The sequence below is a fragment of the Neolamprologus brichardi genome, chromosome 2 (assembly GCF_056152115.1).
Source record: "Neolamprologus brichardi isolate AB-2024 chromosome 2, ASM5615211v1, whole genome shotgun sequence".
Lineage (NCBI taxonomy): Eukaryota > Metazoa > Chordata > Actinopteri > Cichliformes > Cichlidae > Neolamprologus > Neolamprologus brichardi.
Genome location: NC_142105.1, coordinates 30,428,745 through 30,448,390, shown reverse-complemented (window position 1 = coordinate 30,448,390; position 19,646 = coordinate 30,428,745). Strand labels below are relative to the sequence as shown.

Below are 19,646 nucleotides of genomic sequence, written 5' to 3'. Positions count from 1 at the left end.
TTTTGCTTGGTGTAGACAGCCCTTGCCCACACTGGCTGAGGTTATGATGGTTAACTAAATTTAAACTCAAAACTCAACCAACTGTGAGAAAACAAGCAAACAACATTTTAGTAAATTCAAATCAAATTAACAGTAGATGGTAGTTTGGGGGGGGGGACTATCAAATCTATAGTGTGAACCTTTGAAATGAACTAAGGTGAAATAAAACACTTTTTTAACAACAAAAGTGAAAATAAACAAGCAAAATCATCCAGGAAACTGAAACTACACTGATTTTAAAGCAGAAGTTAACAAACATACAAAATAATCCCAAGTCTGTGTAGTTGGTATGTTTAGGTCAGGTTAAGTGATGTAGTTGTTGTCCGTGTAGTAGTCTACCACATGTTCCTATGTTTGGGAAAAGTCCTCTGTCATCTGATTTATCATCAGTTCTTCTCTTATATATTTATTGTTAGACAAAAGAAGCTCTTAGCATGACACCCACAACGTAGTTAGTTGTAGTTTGCGCTAAGGCATCGGCTATAAATACACCCTTGTCTTGGTAGTTTTGATATAAATCTGATATGATATTAATCTGATACCTGGAGTTTAAAAAAGGAGCATTTCCAGCTTTTGCATGTGAAAGTTATTCAGTTAGTCTGCTTTCAGGTTAGAGATTAGGAGGTGAGTTGAATTTAGGCCTGCATTGTATATGCAGAGATATAAAGACACCCTGGCCTCATGTTTTGTTTCGTTTTTCAAGCAGGGGCTGTTCATGCCTTGCTCTTGATTTCCTGTTTACTGACATTAACAGGCATTTTCATTAAGACTGCAAAGGCTGCTAAAAGACTGCGAAAAAACACTCCATCCAAGTTTTCAACACAGGTTTTCTGGTTTTCTCACCATTCCTCCTTTAGAGACACCAGTAATTGTCCTTGTGACTAATCACAAGGACTGATCATCATGTCTGATAATCAGTCTTCTCGGTTAACGGCACAATATACAATGTTATTTTAGACCACATGTGATTTATACTTCTATAAAGAAATGAGGCTCCTAGTTTTGGTTTAGGGGAAAGAAGCTGACTAGCTTGTGCAGAGGTCCAACCTCAACCTCAAGCTAACCACGGGGATTTACAGGATTTAAATAGGGGGAGAAAGAATCAGTGTATGTGGGGGTGTATATGAAATCAGGAGATTATATCAGGGGAAAAAATACCCTACTAAATCATCTGATAATTCATTGAGTAATCCTGGATAGACCTCAGGAGATGCTGCATGAGGAGACATTGCTGTCTTGTAACAATAAGCTGCTACAATAAAGCAGAAGATTTAACTGTGACTTAATGCATTCTGGTTAGACATAGGCAATATAAAAGATGCACGTAGCTTCAGGGTTTCAGGGTGAAATGCCTGAAATCTGCAAAGGCAACTCCTGTGGATCCAAAAAGATTTTTGGCTGTAAAGAAGTCTGTTTTAACTGCCCCACATCTTTATGGGCTCTGTTGCTTCATGTCACACTGAATAAATCGTGAATTTAATGTTGTAAATTATGATCATTATTAAAAAGGAGGATTATTCAGAACATGCTCACAGACTAAAGATTTGTCAGTTACAGTCAAATCCACCCCTGCTTCGTCACATCTGGTCTCAAATCTCCACGATGCCGACAGCGTAATTGCTCAGCTTGAGCCTTCATAAAGAGGATTTCCTCTCTCTAGCCATACATACTGAAAGATTTCGGGCATGCAACCTATGCAGATGTCCTTGTGTGTAGTCCCAAAAAACTGCTGTGCATAGCCTGACAGTGGTAATGCTGTGCATCGGGCAGAATGAAAAGTACAGGCAGTGTGGCCCAGGGGGCAGGTTTCATTATTTCTAACACTTAGTTTCACTTCTCCAGGGCAGTAGCTAAGCAAAATGACCAACAACAACAACAATACAAACACAAACAAAGAGAAGCCCACGGATCACACATTTTTGGCCCTGAACCCTGGAGGGAGTAAACAGCTACAGCAGGCGAGACAACAGTTTGCAAAGCCCATCATCGAACCAACACACAACCATATCGGCCCTCTACCAGGACCGATGGGTGCTGTTACAGTGGCTTCATCCGTCCTTTATGCTTCTCCATCTGTAAAAATGCTTTATTATTTATAATTTATAATTCCACTAAAGCTGAACCAACAGAGCCAGTGCAATTAAGACAGATGGATCAATTACTGACTTTTCAAAGCCACAAGGGGAAGTTGAAATAAAACCACACATCCGATTAAACAGCTGAGCTTCATAAAATGTGGCTTATCTCCAACAAGTCTGTAAGTCACGCAAAACTTTGCAGAGGAGACGGTAAAATCTCAATCATCTCGCTGTCACACAGTGAATCGGTTAAAAGGAATGATCTGATGTAGCACACAACCAGCACTGATTAAAGTTCCTCTTGCCATGTGATATCCACAACTGACCACTGCATTCAGAGCTGTTTGACTGACCCTCAGCATTGACCCAGCTGTTACTTTTTGTATGGATGCATTCAGTCCACTCAGAATGAGCCATTTGTGTATCAGAGAGCTCACTGCTATACTTCAAATCCAGTTGCTTTCTGCGTGCAGGAGTCATAACTTTCACTAACATTACAAGCACTTCATTTCTATTAAGAATTTAGTAACATTAAAGTAATATTTCCCAATTTCCAACTTGTAAACATATAAAAGAGTGCACAAAACACAAGAAAAGAAACCATATAAATATGCAAAAGATTGCTTATAACCACATATTTCCTTGCTATGAGTTGATGTGTTTGTAAAACAAATTTGCTGAATAACTAGATTTTCTTTAAATCTGAAAACTGGAATTCCTGGCACGCCAGTTTTAAGAGAGTGTGGGGGAGTATACAGGGCCATTAAGCAACATGAAGGCATTGTTGCCACAGCCATGACTCATCAAACATTACCACACAACAGCTTTACTAACTTTAGTCAGTCCATCTCAATTAGATTAACCCGCAGTTTGCACAAACATCATGTGAATCTAATTGTGTGCCAGACAGAAGCAGTCCAAACTGGAGCCGAATTAAATAAAGAAAGAAAAAAAGTAAAACGCCTGAGAGGTCATTTAGACTGAGGAGGTTTTTCAGTCAGACATTAACCCTCACATAATGAAGCTATTTGATGAGTGAAATGACCCAGTGGGTTCATAATGACCCACATTATATGGCTCTATTTGTGTTTATCATGCCTACACTGTTTATTGATATTCTAAAATGCCCCAGTTTAATTAATTATAGGTTTCAATTGCTTAAAAAAAAGAAAGAAGTTAACCTGAGCTGTTTTCATCATCACTTGGGCCATAAAGTATCTGCCTTGAGGCACTGGCAGGAGTACCTTTTGGTGCTGTGAGCCTGTTACCCATGATTCAATCAAAAACTGTTAGCCAGGTACTTCTAAATATATGTGTGTGGTATCAGTGACTTGAAGGTTAAGAATAGTAATAGAATTAAATAACATTTGACGGGGAAATTAAAATACAGAAGAGCCCAAGTGTACATACTGGCTACTCTATTAGGTACATCTTCCTAGAACTGGGTTGGACATCCTTTTGCATTCAGAACTGGCTTAATTCTTCATTGCAGATTCAACAAGAAGCTGGAAACATTCCTGAGAGATGTTGGTCCATATTGACACAATAGCATCACAAAGTCGTTTCAGCTGATGGGACTGTGAAGGCCATTTGAGTGAAATTGTCACATTCTTGAATTGTCACTTTCAAGAAGCCCGTTTGAGAAAATTTGAGCTTTCTGATATGGTGCGTTATCCTCCAGGAAGCAGCCATCAGAAGATGGGCACACTGTGATCATAAAGAAATGATATTCAAGACGGCTGTGGGATTTAGACGATGCTCAGTCGGTACTCAGAGCCCAAATAGTGCCAAAAAATATCTCCGACGCCATTATAACATCACCACTAGCCTGAGTTGCTAACATGAGGAAGGAGGAATCCATTTTTTTGTGTCATTTACAACAAATTTTGACCCCATCATCTAAAAACCACAGCAGAATCTTCTACTGGCCAGTACCCAGTGTGGTCTTCTGCTGCTGTGGTCCATCTGCTTCAAGGTTTGAAATACATTCAGAGCTTTCTTGTGCCTGTGCATTCTTATGATCTTGAAGCAATGTGGGCACTCTTCTCTGACCTCTGGCATCAGCAAGGCATTTTCACCCAGAGAACTGTCATCCACTGGATATTTTCTCTTTTCAGACCATTCTTGGTAAACCCTAAAGATGGCCGTGTGAGAAATAATCCTAGCAGAGCAGCAGTTTCTGAAATACTCAAAACACCCTTACGCTCACCAACAAGCATGCCACATTCAAAGTCCCCTATATCACCTTTCTTTCTCATTCTGATAGTTCGAACTTCAGCAGGTTGTCTTGATCATGTCTACATGACTAAATGGACCAAGAAGCTTCCCTGTGATTGGATCATTAAAAATCTGCATTAATAAGAGGTTTAAGGTGTACCTAATGAATTTGCCATAAGTGTATCTATGTATGGAAAGCAGCTTTAAATTCAAGTAATTACTCAGATTGCATGTTGTGCCTTGTGGCTTCTATTCAGTTAGATCTGATTTCGGGTTGTAACACAAAATATAGCCTGTCACTAACGTGTTTTGAGTACTTGCCTATATGAAGTTTGCTGTGTCATTATGTGGTGTCATCCCATCATTTATATTTCTTTTCATTTGTCATATCAAAGCAATTATTTATTTAATTAAGCTGAGGAGGATATAAGAGCCACCTGGTTTATAGAATTCGATTCTATGAATATACTTCCTTTAGCACCTTCCTCAGAAGCAGCTGTGACACACTTGATTGGTGAAAAAAAAAGCTACACTATAACCCGAGTTCCTTTCAGAGCAAGTCCTGCGCTTCCACTGAAATTTGTCTAGAAACAATAACCAGGGACTTTCCTGAGAAGAAAATCTGCCGTGTTCGGGTTCACTCCTCCTATACGAAAATCTGAAACTGAAACTGATTTAAAAGCCATCTATACTTGTGGAAATATGGGAAGTTAACAATAAATGACATGAACAGGTTTAATCTGCGACTTGGTGACACATTAGCAGCTTATCAGTTGTTACTCTCCAGCGTCTGTGGTCACAGTGGACTGAAATACTTCCTGTTGTGACTTTAAACACGGTCAAGAGGCTGAAGAGCCAAAACTGCGACGTGCTGCCTCTCACCAATCATTTCCTGTTTAGCAAACCATTGTCTTGTAAGAAACGATGAAGAAATGAAGACTCAGCAGTGCATGACCAGTATTCACACTTTTCCTCTATTTCAAAGACATTGTGTGAAATACAGGAGCCAGATCACCCTTGTAGGGATGGTCATTACTTGCAGTGGCGCAGCACAGAAACTGATGTAACCTTTCTTCCCTGTGTAGCAATTCACTGAAGGCCAAATCGTCTAAATTGTGATATTTTCACTCATATTTGCTTATGCAGACTTGGCTGCCATGTAGAACCACACCATGAAGACTCACATATTTAAAGTTTGCTTTTTTGTTTTTATTGTTAACCAGCTCATAGGCTAATTACACTATAAATGGGTCCTACTTTATGTTAAGCAGTGCATTTAACTTTATGCTAGTTTTCAGAGTTTACCTACTTACCGAGTGATCTGTATTTTCTGCACACATACTGAGGAGTGTGGTAATAATCTGTACATGATTCACAGTGTGTAGAGAGCAGGAAGGGGATCACTATCTCTTAACACATAATGTAAACAGTGTACTTTTTTAAAAAGATCATCGATAGTGACCGTTTTTTACAGATTATTTGCTATAAAACTGGTTTATATGACTAATCTCCCTTTAAGATCTGCACAGTTAAATAAAGTAGCATCACCCCACTCCCCACCCCCCGCTTACCTTGAGGTTAGGTTTTTTTCAAAGATGAATCAGTGCCTTTTTTTCTTTTTTTTTTGTTAAATCAGATATTTCGGGGCATAGAGAAATGGTTCTGTAAAACAAATAAAAACAAAACCCCAAAAAACGTCTTCCTGGAGGAGACCGCAGGGTACAGCTGGAGAGATGGCATTTCTTTGCTGGCTTGGGAATGCCTCAGTTCCCTCTGGAGAAGCTGGAGGTGGTGGCCAGCTCAGACTGCAATCAGGATTGGGAGAAGCACCAGAAACTGGATGTAATAAAAAAAAAAAAGCTAAAAAAAAGAAAAAGAAAAAGAAAGAAAGAAGGAAAGAAAGACTGGGTCTAGCTTCAGTTCTATGTTTGGTAGGCTTGTGGTCCTCCACTGACTCCACCACTGATGCACAGACTCTATAAAAGTGCATTTAAAGTGTTACACTGGCTCAAAAACAGAAAACATATAATATGTATTAAAACAAAAGCCTCTCATTTCAAAGCATCGAAGATACATACAGTGTATACCTCTTCTCTGATGCTAGATGATTTATTAAAGCACCTCTTGGACTGATCACTGAAGCAGATGGTGGTGGCTCTTATCCAAGCTAAGCTATTTTAAAATACCACTTCTCCTCTACTGTTTTGCAAAAACTCCCTGCAGCAATTCCCCCACATGGCTACAAATTTAAACATTATCTCACCCTTGTGGCAAACATGAGAACAACCAGAGCAGCCTTTTGTTTGAAGTAGAAATTATTTACATTGAGAAATCCATGCACAGTTATTCAGGTTGTTCCGCAGTTTGTGGACTTTCAGAGTCCTAAAGCTTGTTCAGAGTCAGAGTCGTGGGAGGGCAGTGGACACAGAAAATAAATGAGGTGGAAAAATGCACAATCACAGGCCTGCAGCCAGAGTTAGGCCTCAGTCAAGCAGTCTCTCAAGACTATGACACATGCGTTCAAAAAAATCACAGTGGACTTTAAATCAAACACGGTAATAAATACTAACAAACACCACAATAAAACAGATAAACTGCAGATCGTGTTTACTTCATAAATAAGCAATCTTGTAAACATTATTTTCACTCAGTCTCAGAGATGTTTAAATTTACGGAAAAATCGACACGATGCAATGAACCAAACACGACATGATTTACAACCCTCACCCCGTTCGGCTTTCTGTAACGTCCAAATCATTTATAAAGTTCAAACAGGCTTTCAGCACCTTTTAAATGTATTTTAATTGTTTCTCAGTATGTCTGTTATTCTTTCCAGAGAAAGACACTCACTTAACTTGAAATCATTCATCATATACAGTGCACGTGAGTCTTTTTCCCCCCCCCCAAGAAATTTAACAGCAGTTCTAAAAATAGCTACAAATGAAGCATAGCCTGCGAGCTAGTTCAGGCAGGCACCCCAAGCTGGATTGCATCTCTCCCTTTCTCACACACACACACACTATTAAAGCTGCAGATTCCCCCATTTCTCCCTCTGATATGTCATTACCCTCCATCACAGCCTGCAGTTTTAACCCATCCACCGCCCCAGCATCCACCTGGATGCTCCACAGAGACATCTAAATAGGACATGTCAACACAATAAAGAAATGTAACTAGGTCAGAGAGCTTCACTCTTTTCTCTTTCCTCAATTTTTCCTTGATACCAAACATTTGAAATGAGCACCTTAAAATTCGATGCATTCATATAAAACGTCTTTAGAAGACAAATCTAGAACATACAAAATAATTAAAAATATACAGCAGGGTTGTATTGAGTTGTTTTTAGATGTGTATTATTATTGCATACAAGAATATAACACGTCATAGTGTCATCTGTGTATCGTACAGGTACATAACACGACATCACGCAGATATAGAGCTTCACTTGATGCCGAGAGCTTTGTCCATAAAGTCTGCAAATTTCTTTGGCTGTCCAGGCGGGAAGGGCTGCAGGACTGAGAGGTCCATGGTCCTTAGAGTTTCTGTCAGGGTGCTGAAACATTTCATCCAGAGACAAACAGCTGTTACTTCAATCTGACTGATGATTCTCACATGAATCAGCTGCATGTGGGTTCTGTGTAGGAGCACATACCTGCACGTGCAGTACAACAGGTGGGAGTCTATGTGCAGCTGTCTGGCCAACTCCAGCTGGTGGTTGTCCATCAGTTTGTCATTGACTACGACCAGCAGAGATTTGCCTGCACCGAGAGCCTCCAGACAGCTTCCTGCCCCTGAGGAGGAAGAACAACACTGAGATTCTTACCCAGGGAATACACCGGGTGTGTATCTGTGTGACGTCACACCGCTGATAAGTATCCGTTTCATTCTCCGCTGAGAATTTACTCTGCAGAGGGTCTGAAACCTAACTGGATTCTCTGCTGCATTCCTGTATCTCACTTCCTGCGCTTCTCATCAGCTCTGTGCAGGTCAATGCTGTTGAAGATTGTCAAGACAGTCTCACTGTGTCGATGCTACTATGGAGAAGAAAACAGTAGCAAACTGTCCATGTAGGAAGTTTTCTATTCCCTGGAGTGTGACTTCCTGATCACCCCTTTGTTTTACCCGTTTATGTCTTAGTCATGATCCTGTCACAACACTCACTCATTGTCTACCTGACCCTTGATGTTTTACAACTATAAACAAACTATACACCCCACTGATTGTTGCCCTCTCCCATCCTCTTGTGCTTATATATAAACAGTATGTTTGTCAGTAGCTCACTTTACCAACCCACTCTCCTGGTTGGTAAACCCACTGTATACTAAAATACCATCACAGCTATGGAAAACATGCCTTTGAGCCATTTCTTCAACAACACAGAGCAGAAAGACGATTCTGCTTATGAAACCCGCTGCAGCACATTTGGCGGATCTGCAGTTGTCTTTATTGGGCAGCTGCACTGTTTGTATTCCCAGAATTATTTGTAACTAGAACCCAAGTTAAAGAAAAAAAATCATTTTGTTGGAAAGTTTTATAGCAACAACATTGTAATCTTGCAACTGGTAATCCATCACACGAGCAAGCTGTGGTCTGTTTATTGTTGGCTGAATTAATGAAGGTGGCTATTATGTAAATTACAAAATCTAAGAATATAGAGATTTCTAGACAAATTATGTCTCAACAGGACCTCAGAAATCTTTCCAATGTGTTTATCTTGATGTTATGAGTCTAAAAACGCAATCAGAGCAAAAAGGAATCGAACCACCAACCTCCCGATTAGTGGCTGACCTACTCTACCTCCTGATCCACCCCATAATGAGGTTAGTGAATGTACAAGGTATCTCTGTGTGCTGTAACAAACTGCTTCAGGCAGTTTTTTCTCCTGTTTTTGCTTTGAGACATCACTGAAATTAGATGTCTCTAATTTGACCACCTCGTGCACTGAAGCCCCGCCTACACGCCGTTTAAACTTTCTGGTTATGAGAGGCAGCCAGTCAGAAGACAGATGGCTTAAAGGATTAAAAAGAAAAAAAGAAAAACGCTCGTTTCAGGCAGAGGACAAACTCAGGAGTTGCACAGTAAGATAAACGAGAGTCATTTTTAACTGTGACTCATACAAATATACTTTAATAGAGCCCAAGTCGAAAAATAGGGAGCTGGAAATGAACATAATAGGTTCACTTTAATGTTTTTGTTTGTCACTCTTACACTGTACTGTAGCTGCACTTTTATTATTACCATATTTTTAAATCCTTACTTCGGTCTTCTCTACAGTTTATTTGACATTTTCTTCTTAGTTCTTTAAATTTACCACCTGTTTATAATTAATACAAATAACATTAATAATGGCCCATTAAATATCCCAGGAGGCCTCTCTAGAGAGCCAACAGTACATTAACAAACCACAGACCTGACTCATCCAGACGGAAAACAGCCATCGTGAGAGTTATTAATTGCACCTGTGCTTTTCCTTCTCTGACATGTCAAATGTCTTCTGTGTAAATGGGTCTACTGGGAGAGGAAAACAGGACCAAGTAAAAAGACACAGCAGTGGCTCAAGACTAAGAGGAAACTCAGCCGATTAAAAGAAGAATTTACTATATTTAAACCAGACAACCATTTGTCAACACTGATGGCTCCAGCTGCAGTTTTCTGCTCTTGTTTTGTGTGACAGTAAGCTCGGGATGTTTGTCAGTTTTAGACACTGTCCACATGTACCCGGGTATTTTTGAAAACGCAGATTTTTTTCTATGCGTTTGCACCTTTCGTCCACACGTAAACGGCGTTTTCGGTCACTGAAAACGGAGATTTCTAAAAACTCCGGCCAGGGTGGATATTTTCTAAAACTCGTTTTTGCATTTACGTGTGGACAGAAAAACGGAGAAAACGCAGCGTCAAAGATGTGCGCCTTTTTTGACGTCACAGTGTGCGCCACGTTATTGTTTCGGTGAAATTAATTTCTACAATACTGTTACTGTTACTTTTACTCTCTGCAGTGTTTAAATGCTTACATATACACACACAGTTACTGTCCCTCCACACATAGGACTCGGTTCTGCTTCTATGCCCCAGCTTTGTTTACTATTTCCCACCGAGGATTCTAGACTTCTGATTGGCCAACATTTCTACACGGATAGGAATATAGCGCCACCTGCTGCTTTGGCATGTTCCTAGCAGCGTTTTCCTTCATTTCTGCCTTTACTGTGGACGGGATTATTTTTGAAAACGAAAACGGAAAATCTCCGTTTTCAAAAATACCCGTGTACGTGTGGACATAGGTCAGGAGTAAAAATGTGGAAATGAGAAAAAAAAAGTGTCCCATCTGTGTGGATGGGATGGGAACTGGTTCTTGTAGAAAACCAGTTCCAAGTCGTCTAATTCCTTGGAAAAGTTAGTAAGTGTAATATGTGTAATAATTACTTTATGAGTAACGACTCTGCATGAAAGTAATTTCTTTATTGCTGCTTAGCAATGATGGTGACTCTCAAAACTGAGCCAATAAGAATCAATAAGGAATCTGATGAATAACTGATATTGACAATGGAATCTGAATCGCTAATTTCTTATCAATCCCCATCCCTACCAGCCTTTTACAGCCATTCTGACACTTTACAGACCGATCTATTTACACAACAGATACACAGTAGTAACTTGTAAAGGAAACAGTCATTTGCAGCTTCAAGTGCCTCTAGAGACAAAAGGCCTGGTCTTCAGTAATATTTTAAAAGCGTTTAGCTCTGCCTGAAAACTGCTTTGTTATGAATATCCTCCTGTTTGTAACAGCCAACTCCACTCGCAGGCCCTCGTACGGCTGCACCATTAATCATCAGTCTTGTGTTTGTACACTGATGAAACATTTCTTTTGCTTTGACTTATGTTTTCCGGGAAGGTCTTTTAACACTTAAAAATTATTGAATGCTTTCCTTGTGTTCATTAAACACATGGGGCCCACATCATCAGAGCTGCAATGGTTGGTGGATTAACCTTCATTTGGCTGGAGTGGAGTCATGCAGGATCCTGGCTGCATACTTATATGTTGGTGTGATATTTTTATTTAAAAAAAAACTGTCTTCTTTTTTAAAACCATGAAATATGAAGCGATTTATGAAATATGCATACATAATTAGATTCATCACGCCATAAAAGCTGTTGCCACTGATTTTCAGTCCAGTTCTTGAGTAATTTGATCCACCTCAGCCTTTTCTCTCCATTTCCCCTCCTTATAAATGTCTTCCTAACAGCCACCCGTCCACACCGTTTCTAATGAGGCTTCAGTGAACAGTAGATGGACCAGGTGCATCTCTCAGGTCTTTGCCATTTACTCAAACTTTTTTTAAGGACACAGTGCACACCATGTCGAGGTATGTCAAGTTTTCAATTAGAACTAAAGAAATGAGAACAAATTATGTGTTTTTGTGACAGGCCGCTAGCAACAATAGTTATGTGTCGACACAACACCGGCTCATCCTGTGAGTCATTCAAGAAATGCTTGAGTGAGGCTCAAGATTTGCAGATCTTCTTTCCTCCATTTACTCCTGCTGTGACACCGGGGGCATTGATATTTACATATCATCTTAAAGCTGAGCAGCTCTCAACAAACCAACTGTGAGGCGCTGCAAGTTTTTTGAATGTGTTTCTTATAAATTTAAATGGAAGCTGAAGTTCCTTTTATGCAAGAATCTCACCTTTTTAATTCCAACACCCATTTAAACCAATTTCAGACGCTTTGGGCTTCTGTAGAGATGTATCCATAGATGTAAAAATCTCTTTTCCAGCTAATTGTTTACTCTTATTTTCAACTAGAGATAATAAAAATGAAATAAACTGTCACCGTGTGTGGGACGGGAGTGCATTAGCTGTGTAGGACACCTGACCGCTCTACCTGCGTGGCTGATGACGAGATCGGCCTGACTGATGTCCTCTGCTATTGAGTTTTTGAATCGAAAAGCCTCCAGTCTGATGTGTGGACAGCTGTCAGCAGCTGGAAGAACTGAACCTCTTCCAACCTGAAGCACCAAACGCTCATATCCACGAGCCTTTAAAGCCTGAGGGAGAAAATAATTGCTTAGTATGAAAGCAGCACAAATTCACATCAATAATTTACACATTATTGACATTTTTTACACTTCAGAAAGATTTTAGAGGGAATATCTTTCAGTCATATGTTATACACATTGTGCAGGTGTGAGCCACCTGCGGCACCTTTTTGAATTAGTTTCCTGAGAACCTTATTCATAACTTGATACCTGCGAGCGTCACAGGTTTGGTTTCATATTTCCTTTTGTCTGCACACAGACAGTCCCGTATGTCATTATATCACCACAGTGCAGTGTTTTAACCTCTAACACAACTTAAAAGCTGTAAATACTGGATTTGTTATTATTATTATTATACAGATTTTCCTATGCTTAATTTATCTACATAATGGTACATGTTGTAGTTCAGGATTAATTGATAAATATTTGCTCATCCTGTTTAATGGCAGCTAATTTTCCATCAAGCTCGAGAACAGGGCTTCACTTGTTACATATTTTGTCACGTTATAGTTATATTTCTTCAATATTGTTAGAAAATTAATAAGACACAACGATTACTGTGGCGCTGAATAGGGATGGGTATTGTTTAGGTTTTATCTAATACCGGTGCCAAACCGGTACTTTTGAAACGGTGCCGGTGCTTAAACAATGGAAAACACAAACTTTTTCCAAAAACCTCTCATGTTCAGCTGTTTTTTTGTAAAAAGATAACAATGTTAGCCTTTTCTGCAGCTATGGGGCATATATGGTATCACTCTTGGCTGGAAGCAGTGCTTAAACAATGGAAAAAAACAAACTTTGTCCAAGAACCTCTCATGTTTAGCTGTTTTCCACTTTTTCTTTGGTCATTTTAGCCTTTTTGGCCAGGGTGAAGGGAGCATCTGCCATCAAACAAGAAGACAGCCGCATGTAGCTAACGGTGTTTGCTAGTTCACCTTACATGCATTAATGTAATAACGTGGTTAGCCTACTCAACGTAAATTACACACGGACAACATTAAGCTACTCGCCCAGAGTAGAACGGCTGCTGCTGCATCATCATCCGTCATCATTTCTGCTACACTGGCAGGGCTAGGGGCCAGGACTCTCCTCTTCGGGTTTTTGGGGGATGTTGCTAACTCCGTGCCGTGTCCGATAACAGGCACCACACCCGCAGTAGATGTGTGAGGTGTGAGGTCTTACAGCAAGCTATCAAATACGGTGCATTTCTAGGCTTTTAAAAAAGCGCTATGTGCCGCCAGGTGTTTCAACAGATTCGAGGAGTTACCTCCTTTGACAGTATCACAGTATCACCTTAAAGCACTTGTTGCAGCTGCTGAGTTTGCATCTTTTGCTGTGAAGTACAGCCAGACTTTTGACCGCTTCGCCTTGGGCATTTTTCATCTGTAGCTCTGCTCTAAAAGAACGTACGTACCTGGACCCGCCTACTATCCTCGGAAACGTAAAATGATTGGCTAGAATCTAAAGTGTATCACAGCTCAGGAAAAAAAGCATCGAAATAAAGCACCAAAATGTGCGCTGCTTTTTGGTCTGGTTACTACCGTTTATGTCAGAACCGGTGCCGGATACCGGTACCCATCCGTAGTGCTGAAGGGAGATTTTTAAAAAATAAATCAAACAAAATGCAAATTTACGGCTCTAACAGACATTTAAGTTACTGTAGCACATACGGAGACCATTTTGGTGAAGAGAAATATTTATTGTTCAGTATTTTATTTTGCACACAGGCAGCTGTGACTAAGATTCACATGAGCTCACCAACGGTGGAAAACAGATGACCGGAAAATGTTGCCTGGTCGGATTAGTCTTGATTTCCGCTTGAACATTCAAACAGTAGGATCATGAAAGCACTGCTCCATGCTACCTTTGGCGTAATGGTGTTGTGGACATTTCTTTGCATTCTTAGTGCCAACTGATTATCATTTAAAGTCTAAGAGTATTATTTCTGACTATATCTTTCATTTTATGACCACAGTGTACCATCTTCTGATGCCTGCTTCCTACAGGATATAACACCGTGTTAAAAAGCTCACCTCATCCTCAGCCTGCTTTCCTGAACAAGACAACGAGTCACCAAATCTAAATCAAATGGAGCACTTATGGAATATGTTGAAATGGGAGATTCCCGTCATGGATGTGCACCAGCTATGTGACGCCATCATGTTAATATGGAGAAAACTATGTGAGGAATGTTTTCAGCACCTTGTTATATGTTATAAATGAATGTTATAAAGATTTAAGACAGTTTTGCAGACAAAGGGGAGTCCAAACCAGTCATTGCAAGGTATACCTAATAAATTGACCAGTGAATTCATGTACAGATGGCCAGAGATAACTTCCACTTCCGTTTTTAAACATAAAACTGGGAGGTTGTCCGCACAATATCAGAGCACATTTAGCCCACTTATATCGGTCACAGATAAAAGTAATAGGGAGCTCACAGATTTTAAAAGCTGATGATTTCAGTGGTTTCATTGCACACTATTCACATCTTCAATAACTCCTCAGGTAACTTTCCTCACCTGAGTGGCCTCAGAGGAAGTGATGCTCTCAATCAGCTCGTCGAAGCTCGTAGTGCCGACAGTTACAAACACCGTCTTCATGTCTGCTCAGCGAAATTACCCGGGTTTTCTAAATTTACGCACTTTAGTTTTCATCTCATCCACATCTTCGTCGTGCACCCGCGGACCTGACAGCTACTTCCGCTTCAGAGCCGATGGCGTCACAGCTATGCCGTACAACGCGTCATGGCGCCACCTACAGGACCGGAGGTGTTTCTGCGAGGGGTACTGTGTGTATGTGTGAGCTGCAGCATGGAAAAATACCAGTTTACTGCTTATGCAGGAAGGTGTCGATTCAGTGACAGGAATGTTAAGCAAGAGCAGGGTAATATGAATGAAAAAATATTAATAATTCCAGGAATCGTTTGGTTTTTCAACATATTTTTTTTTTACCATGAAACACAAACATAATGTCCCATGTTTATTATTAATACTAATAATATTGATTATGGTTATCGTAATAAAAAATTATTATGTCATAAGGAATCCAGAGAGCAGATAATGGTGACAAAGACAACAATATAAAAGGGAGTCAGAACAATGTATTTGTAAAGTACATAAATACACGTGCTTTAACTGACCCAAGGACACCTATACACACAGAGGAATGTAATTTCATTAAGAAAGTAAAAAGTGGCACAGAATACAGAACAAAAGAGACACATAGAGACAACAATAACCAGAGGACAGTATGGTGGCATGTAGAGTTACAGATATTACAACAAATGAGTGAAAATGTGGGGTTTTAAACTTAAAATGCTCAACACAAATGTGGAGCAGCTTTGTTTCACCTTGGGACATATTCATGAGATCTTGGCTTGTGGATCTGACAGACCTGGGAGCTGAATGAAAATGAAAAAGAAGGTAATATAAGCCGGCTTGTTTATTAAGAGCCCTAAAAACAAGCAGTGTGATATTAAAGTGAATTTTTAAATAGACAGACAGCCAGTGCAGCGAGGCCAAGACTGGAGTGATGTGCTCACATTTTAAAGAGTTACATTAATTCAGATGTGAAGTAATAAAGGCGTGGACGACTGTTTCCAGATCATTTAAAGAAGGAAAGATTTGAGTTTGCTAATGGTTTTTAACTGGTAGCAGCTATTTTTTGACAACGGAACAAATTTGTTTGTCAAAGCGAAGCCCTGGATGAAAAATAATACCCAGGTCTTTTCCATGAGACTTTAAATATGGGATGAGATTACCTAAATTGCTGTCAAAAGCACTCCTAGATTTGGCAGGACCAAAGATGATAGCCTCAGTTTTGTCACTGTTTAACTGGTGGAAGTTAATTATCATCCTGCCTTTAATATCTTCGCGACAGTCCAGTAAGTAGTTTGTAGTTCTGGTTTAAATGATACGTGCTGGGTTGTTACCAGGTGAACTCTGGCTGGAAGGCTGAGTCATTTGTTTTTGTTTCAGCTGTGTTTTTCCTGTGACAGGTCAAAGGGGTTGTTGTGAAATCTGATTAAACATCAGTGCAAACGGATTAAGCACCAGCTGGCCACACCTGAACAAGCTCCTGAAAGCTCAGCACACACTCATTGTGTAGCATCATAATGAATGCAGGACTGGTAGCTGCAGGCACACCTGGACTACTAATGATGAAAAGCTGCTGTCCATTTACTTCACTGTGGCTTTACAGTGAGCCCTGCCAGGTCTCTTTCACAGACATGGCACCAACAACACGGCTGGGCTCAAAGCTGTACGTGCTGCAACGACAACCATCAAATTCTCATACAGTACTGTATATTTCCACTTCAGTGGGCCAATTCCTGTAAATATGTTGTACTTTTTATGGGACATTGTAGGACAAATAATCAAATTTACATGACAGGAATAATGTTTATTGGTTAAAAATAACACAAAGACGTATGAATATACAGGCTTTGTTCATAAATAACTCCACTTGGTCACTTGAAGGGGCCATTCCAGCCGCCTTTACTTCACTCTCGACAGATCTTCTCCACGTCTGTTTGGGTCTCCCCACTTTCCTTTTTTGTTGTGGGTTCCCCTAACCCTTGTGACGTTGTCGAAAGGTTTTTCGAATTTTGTGGCCAATCCAGCCCCATTTTCTCTTCTTGATGTCTTGACCAACTGGGTTCCGTCTGGTTCTCTTCCACAGGTCTGTGTTCGAGATCTTCTCAGGCCATCTGATGTTGAGGATGTGTCGCAAGCACTTGTTGATGAAGATCTGTATCTTGCTGGTAATGGTGTTGGTCACCCGCCATGTCTCGAACCCATACAGGAGGACTGCTTTCACATTGGTGTTGAAGATGCGGATCTTGCTGCGCTGAGATAAGGCTTTGGAGTTCCAGATGGCTCGCAGGATGTTGAATGCAAGCCTTGCTTTGTTGATCCAGCTCCTAACATCTTCATCTGCACTGCCATCACTGTTGACTACGCTTCCTAGGTAGACAACGCGGTCAGTTCCCACTAAGTCTTCTCCCTGTAGCTGCTGTGGATGTTTTTGTCGGTTGTTCAGCCGCATCACCTCTGTTTTTCTGACGTTAATCTTCAGGACGGTCTTTTCTGCCTCTTCACCGAGCCGGGCAAGCTTGGACTGTGCATGTTGCTGCTTATGGAACAGAAGGCTGACGTCGTCTGCAAAATCCAGGTCCTCCAGCTGTTTGGTGAAGGTCCACTGGATACCGGTATTGCTGCCCTCTGTGGTTCTTCTCATGATCCAGTCCATGACGATCAGGAAGCGCGTCGGTGACTGCATGCAGCCTTGCCTCACTCCGTTTTTCACTGCGAAGGGGTTGGCCAGTTTTCATTTGTGGATGATCTGGCAGGACGAGTCTTCGTATAGCTCTTGGATGATGTTGATGCGCTTCTGTGGGATTCCGTAGTGCTGCATCAGTTTCCAAATGGTCTCCCTGTCGACACTATCGAAGGCTTTTTCAAAGTCGACGAAGATTGTGTACGAGGGAGACTGCCATTCGATAGACTGCTCGATGATGATGCGCAGAGTGGCAATGTGGTCTGTACATGATCTGTCTTGTCTAAATCCTGCCTGCTCTGATCTCAGTCTCTTGTCCAATGCCTCCTGCAGTCTCTCCAAGATGATTCTGGTCAACACCTTGCTGGGGATGGACAGCAGCATAATTCCTCGCCAGTTGCCAAACTGGGATAGATCGCCTTTCTTTGGGAGCTTCACCAGGTACCCAAGCTTCCAGTCAGAAGGCACTTGCTCCTGTTCCCATATCTTCACTAAGAGAGGATGTAGCATCTCCACTGCTGCTGCCACGTCTGCCTTGAGAGCTTCTGGAAGGATGCCGTCAGGCATTGACAAAAAAGGTGGGCATGGGGGGTCACGAAGAAAAGTAAGAAGTATAGAAAAAGTATAATGACATAGGAAGGGCATTCATGCTTTGAATAATTTGCTCACAAACATTCACCAAGTTATGAGTAGTGTTGGGTCTGTTTCCACAAGCCCCGCTGGTTTAGAGACTTATTCATCATGAAGAAAACAAGACAGTCAGCGATCGATCAATTTACTTGCAAGGGAGGCCTCGTCGGTATCTCAGAAACGCACTTCGAATCTCATTACGAATGATCCCGACGACGGCCTCCTCTCGCTGCCTTTTATTGAAAATGTTCACAAAAAACAGTAGCACCTCCCCTCGTAAACCCCCTTGGTATCAAAGACAAGGCACTGTATGTATATGCGTGTGTGTGTGTGTGTGTTATGTGAGAATGTGTGTGTGTGTCTTCCTGATCACAACTGTTTCTACAACATCCTGGTCATAAAGAGGGTAGTCTCCCCCACACCCAATGTATGGTTCACCATAGATAACACAGTGAAGCCATACAAAGGGCAGGAAGCTTACCAAACATCAAACAGAATCTTCACAAGGGATGTGTAATAATCCTCCCCCCGCACTGAGTGGCTGGAGAGGTGGTCAGGGACAAAGGAATGTCTTGATCCTATAGATTGAACTAAGACTTTACAAATTTAAGAAGCATAATGACAAACATTCAACAATTAGAATTAAAAAGTAGGCTGACATAAACCGAAACATCACTGACAGTAAAAACCAGTGCCAGCGACAATTTATGCCAAGTAGACTCTCCTGCAATGTAAAGCATCAAAGTGTGGGCGGCCTGTGGTGTAAAGACTTCCTGTACCTGGGGCATGCAGGTGTAGAGCAGCAAATGTGGTGACAAAGCTCTGCAGAGGCATCAGGGCACCAGCATAAAGTGACGAGCAGCAGCATCAAGGAGCTGAAGGTCAAGAGACATCCAGGAGTCCACACTTTGAGATCTCATGCGTACTGCATAAATCGTGCTGTATTTAGTTTTCTGTGAAGCTAAACAAACACAAAATCCTCTCACATCTGCTCAGGACCTTTTTAACCAATTCATGCTTCTTTTAAATCCAGAAGCAATAACACTTTTTAGGTCGCAGCACCTAAACTTCAGACTCTTTTCTTCCATGATGCACATCTGTCAGATGTGGGTGGAAAGACGAAAATTCTGATTTAGATGGTTGCAGTTGAACTTGTTTCTCATTCGGTGAATTTAAAAGACTCACTTTATTTGTGGTAATCATGTTTTCATATAAGATGACACACTCCTGTTCCCTGTAGGCTGATGTGGTGTTTTTTGCTGTACTCACAGTGCAGATTGAGATAAACTCAGCAGGAAAACGGGACTTTAGTTTCCTTGAAGAGCTGAGATGAGCCTGCTGACTGTGAGACATCAGCGACCCCACA

The 19,646-nt window shown here is 40.9% G+C and overlaps 1 protein-coding gene across 1 annotated transcript; it reads right to left on the bottom strand.

Annotated features, from left to right (window-relative positions):
* Positions 1-6,643: 6,643 nt before the first annotated feature.
* On the bottom strand, positions 6,644-15,086 carry zgc:92907 (UDP-N-acetylglucosamine transferase subunit ALG13). The gene is made up of 4 exons (XM_006781283.3): positions 14,893-15,086; positions 12,217-12,379; positions 7,987-8,125; positions 6,644-7,887 (listed from the first exon to the last, which is right to left on the bottom strand). The coding sequence occupies exons 1-4, from the start codon at positions 14,971-14,973 to the stop codon at positions 7,776-7,778; spliced, it is 495 nt and encodes a 164-aa protein (XP_006781346.1). The 5' UTR covers positions 14,974-15,086; the 3' UTR covers positions 6,644-7,775.
* Positions 15,087-19,646: the final 4,560 nt, after the last annotated feature.

What these genes read in the sequence shown, in the direction of transcription:
- zgc:92907 (XM_006781283.3), bottom strand. Translation starts at nt 14,973, where the DNA reads ATGAAGACGGTGTTTGTAACTGTCGGCACTACGAGCTTCGACGAGCTG. An exon ending in TCTCGTCATCAGCCACGCAG is followed by an intron (nt 8,126 to 12,216) that starts GTAGAGCGGTCA and finishes CTTCCTCCTCAG; the next exon opens with GGGCAGGAAGCTGTCTGGAG. An exon ending in CTGTTGTACTGCACGTGCAG is followed by an intron (nt 7,888 to 7,986) that starts GTATGTGCTCCT and finishes GAAATGTTTCAG; the next exon opens with CACCCTGACAGAAACTCTAA.